Source organism: Lathyrus oleraceus, chromosome 6 (assembly GCF_024323335.1).
Source record: "Lathyrus oleraceus cultivar Zhongwan6 chromosome 6, CAAS_Psat_ZW6_1.0, whole genome shotgun sequence".
Classification (NCBI taxonomy): Eukaryota; Viridiplantae; Streptophyta; class Magnoliopsida; order Fabales; family Fabaceae; genus Lathyrus; species Lathyrus oleraceus.
The window spans coordinates 415,538,344-415,542,674 of NC_066584.1; the positions used below are offsets into that span (position 1 = coordinate 415,538,344).

Sequence of the window (4,331 nt, forward strand, 5' to 3'; positions counted from 1 at the left end):
TCCTAATCAGTTATATGATTTCTCCTTCAATCATAGTTGTTTCTTTTTCACCAAAAAAAAATCATCATCCCAATGGAATAAGTGCATTCATCTTCTTTACTTCAATACTGGAACTTCCAATATTTTCTCTCAGAAATTGCATTCGAATTTAAAATAAACATCTTCATAGAAATATTATGTTCGTGTTTGAGAGTGATTCTTCCGTTTAAAGACATGTTAGAGTTAGAACATTCTGAGATTTTCATTTTCGTTGAATAAATAGGGAGATTGAGAAGACAACTAACGATAACGATAAGACGAGAAAATGAAGAGAAACGAAAATGATGAGGAAAGGAATGCAAAGCTTTGGACGACAACAAGAAACGAAAATGAAAAAGGGAACGACGAAGAAGAAAGTAGTCACTAAGGGTTTTTCTTTCAATAATTCTCTCTCTCTCTCACCGTTCTCAGGGGTTTGTTTTTTATTTGGAGCATTTAAGTCATTTTACACACTGAAATACACACGTGAAAATTATATTAAATAAAAAATAAAAATATCAGTGTCACATAAACTTTTTTGATAAATTGACATGATGAAAGTTAAAAGTGAGAGAATCTCAAATGTTGGAGAATTTCATCAAACTTTTTTACATAATTTTTTTTCAAAAATGACCCATATAACATTAAAAAAATAGATATTAACCCTATAATTAATCTATAGAAGATAAATTTATTCCATTTTATTATACTTCATCTCATCCCATTAATCCAAAACATTAAAAACCCAAAAAGATTTTGATTTCATGGCCCACCATAATAATATTTTGAAATAGCACCATTAGATTGTCTACGAAAAAAAATAGGTATATAACCTGTAAATATTAATATTAATTTAAATACAGTTTGAGAGCAACGCAATTCAACACTCTAACCCCTTAAACCCTCAACACGCGCGTCTCTGCGGCTATCGCCGTGGCTATGCATCCCCACTTAGACAGAATCCTCTGGACCGATGACCAAATCTCCCACCGAGTCTCCGAACTCGCCGCCCAAATCGTCCACGACTTTCCCCAACCCTCATCTCCTCCCGTCTTTATCGGCGTTGCCACCGGCGCATTCATATTCCTCGCTGACTTAGTTCGCAAAATCGACCTCCCTTTCACCGTTGATCTCGTTCGAGCTCAATCCTACGGTTCTGGAACTGTGTCCAATGGCGCACCTAGCATTTCTTCTGACTTGAAGGTTGAAGTTAACGGCCAACACGTCATTTTGGTATTCTTTTCTCTCTAACCCTAAAAATGTTCATGTACTAATGGAATTTTATCTAATTGGGTATAAGGGTTTTATTATTTCATATTTTTTTCTAAAAAAAAATTCAAATTAATGTTGACTTGTTCTTTTTGTTTCGTAAATGTTGTGACTTGTGAATTGTGATTAGTTAGGGGGAAATAAATTTTCTAACTTAACATTTGGTCAATTTGTTGACTTTAGTGTTTTAAAGTTAGAGAATGATTGATAACAAAAGAGTTCTTTTACAAATTAATTATGACTTGTTTTATTCATTTTGACTTTGTTAGGTGATTTGGTCTCTTAACTTTGAGTTTTTTTTTTTTTAATGAAAATTTGGCCACATTTGTGTATTGAAGAGAGAGAATGATGATTAAAATAATACTAATACTATTATTATTTGGATGGGGAGATTTGATTTGTGTATTTTAAAGGAAGTCATAAAGTAGACAATTTAAAGGTAGAAGAACCATGGACCCCTCATAGTTTCATTCAAGATAGGTGAGAGCAAAAACAAACATTTTTGTACAATAATCATGAACAAAGGCAAAAGAATTTTTTATTTTATGCAAATTGTTTTTTATACAATCTTGAAATCAATTTTGTTAGCTTAGATAAACAAGTTCTAATTATTTTTCTTTATAGTTTATAGTGTTTTCTTTTAATGTTTGGAAATTTAGCACAAGTAGCAAAATATAAGAAAACAAGTCAATTTCTTGGAAGTTAAGTTGAAGCTAGCCTTGTCAATAAATTTAGCCCGCAACACCTGCCAACTTCGATTATGTAGTATAATGTAGTTTTCATCGTTAAGAATTTTATTCCATTATGACGAAAGTAGGAATACGATAACGCTGGACTGCCCTCGGAAGAATATCTTCTTGCTACTTGGTCCACTTCATATTATTATTAGCCATCGGAAGAAAAATGTCTTGCTCCTTGGAGATGTTTAGGAGTTTTATTCCATTCTGTCGAGAGTAAGTAGGAATACTATAACTCTCATCTTCGCGTCGTTATTCCTCAACATCTTCGCATATCGTTATTCCTCAACATCTCCAAGTAGCAAGAAGACATTCTTTGTTCCAATGCCTAATAATAATGTGAAGTGAACCAAGGAACAAGAAGATATTCTTCCGAGGTTAGTCCAGTTATCGTATTCCTACTTACTCATAACTCTCGTCAGAATGGAATAAAATTCTAAATTATGAAAACTACATAATCGAAGTTGAATATACCTTATATTATGTTATGGTATGCTGTTAATTTTAAATAGCCTCGTGTAGCACCGACCCTCTAAAATATCATAGTATTATAGTAGATAATGGGATAACTATGCTATTTGAAAGACTAAAAATCAGGTGTAAATTAACATAAATACTCAAACATAGAAAAATACACGAAATTAAAGAGACATTCATGCCAAATAATTAAAGAATCTAATGTCCCAAAACAATAAAACGATCTTAACTACTAACATGTTTAAAAAAAAACAATAAATTTTTCTCTACTTTTCAATTGCAATTGTACTTTCACTCTATTCAATTTTTTCTATCTAGATATGTTTGTCTCTTCTCCCCTCACCATTTTTCCTAATTGTATTATGTATGTATTTATTTTTGTAAGTATAAATCTTTTACATCAGCAAGTTTCAATTGATAATTAGGTTGAAGACATTGTAGACACAGGACACACTTTATCTAGACTCATTTCACACTTGAAGTTGAAAGGAGCGTCCTCTGTGTCTGTATGCACTCTTCTTGACAAACCAGCTAGGAGAAAAGTTAATGTACAGCTGGTGGGTGAAGGGAAATTCTACCGGGGATTTGAGGTATGATGCTCTCACTGCTGTGTTTTTCTCTTTAATCAGTTTTTTTAGATTGTTTTTTTTATCCTGTAGTCAAATACATGCCACTTGAGCTTATTCAATATGCCATAGGTAGGAATTACAAATTACAGTTGAGCAAGTTGTCTGTGTGGAGTGGGACTGTATTGTATGCTTGTAGCTATGCTGCCTTTATGATTATTGTAGTTTTCTAATTTTCCGATGTACCAGTTTCTTTATCTCCATAGATGATTTTTGTACCATAAAGCTCGTTATTATGCAATAATAACAATGTCTCGATTGTGTGGAGCTGACATGAAATGCTATGATCTTACTACTAAGCAGTGATTTTGAGATGTACTGATTATGTTTACATGTTTATCTGATGCAGTGTCCGGACTATTTTGTAGTTGGTTATGGAATGGATTTTGATGAACTGTACAGAAATTTGCCTTACATTGGTGTCTTGAAGCCTGAACATTACAGTTGATGCTGTATTTGATAGATGGCGCTCACCACATTTGGAACCACGAAGTATTGAGTTTGTCTGACACGCGTTCTATTACAGATGCGTTCTAGTATATTCATAGAAAATAGAAGAAATATAGTAAGATGGATTGGCTGTACCATTTCACCTTGTCATGAAATTATAAGTTATGTTTTGGATATTTGCAGATTTTACAACTATCTTTATTTGAGAAATATGATACTCTGTCACTTGGACTAACTGATGAACGTTTATAATTTGGGCGACGTAGTTTTTAGTTGAAAATAATGATGTTTACTTTTCAAATGATTATCTTTGTATTTATCTCATTTTTTATTATTCTCTCATGCTTATGACTTAATATTTCTCTATTTTTAAGCTTTCGCTTATTTTTTAGTTCGAAGTGACTCAAAGGTAGAGAAAACGAGGAAAACAAAGTTATATTATCAAAATTTCAAATCCAACAAATTTTATTAACTAGCTTATCTGCCCTTAACCATCAAATTGTTTTTCATAAGTCATTTATAATTTGGATGTTTGTTAAAATAATTGCTTTTATATTACGAGTTATCCTTTAAACTGTTACTTAAAGTTTTAGAAGCATTATTTGTTCCAGAAATTGTTCTCACATACAAATTTGTTTTTTACAAATTAGTGAAAATAATAATAACATTTTTTAAAACAATTTTTTAGATTAACTTACTCACAAGTTATAAGGATAGGTAGGTCTCTTTAACACACATAATTTGTCTAAATTGG

At 31.7% G+C, this 4,331-nt stretch overlaps 1 protein-coding gene across 2 annotated transcripts; it reads left to right on the forward strand.

Annotated features, from left to right (window-relative positions):
* The first annotated feature begins 845 nt into the window (after positions 1–845).
* LOC127091991 (uncharacterized) lies at positions 846–3,812 on the forward strand. Of its 2 annotated transcripts, none has more exons than XM_051030751.1 (3): positions 846–1,251; positions 2,927–3,091; positions 3,477–3,812. In XM_051030751.1, exons 1-3 carry the CDS (start codon positions 958–960, stop codon positions 3,573–3,575), a joined length of 558 nt encoding a protein of 185 aa, XP_050886708.1. In that variant the 5' UTR covers positions 846–957; the 3' UTR covers positions 3,576–3,812. The 2 variants fall into 2 exon arrangements, with proteins under 2 accessions (XP_050886708.1, XP_050886709.1); XM_051030752.1 differs by having other exon boundaries at positions 3,496–3,753.
* Positions 3,813–4,331: the final 519 nt, after the last annotated feature.

Coding starts and splice junctions, on each gene's coding strand:
- LOC127091991 (XM_051030751.1), top strand. CDS start 958: ATGCATCCCCACTTAGACAGAATCCTCTGGACCGATGACCAAATCTCC. Junction 1,252..2,926: donor ACGGCCAACACGTCATTTTG/GTATTCTTTTCT, acceptor ATTGATAATTAG/GTTGAAGACATTGTAGACAC. Junction 3,092..3,476: donor AATTCTACCGGGGATTTGAG/GTATGATGCTCT, acceptor TATCTGATGCAG/TGTCCGGACTATTTTGTAGT.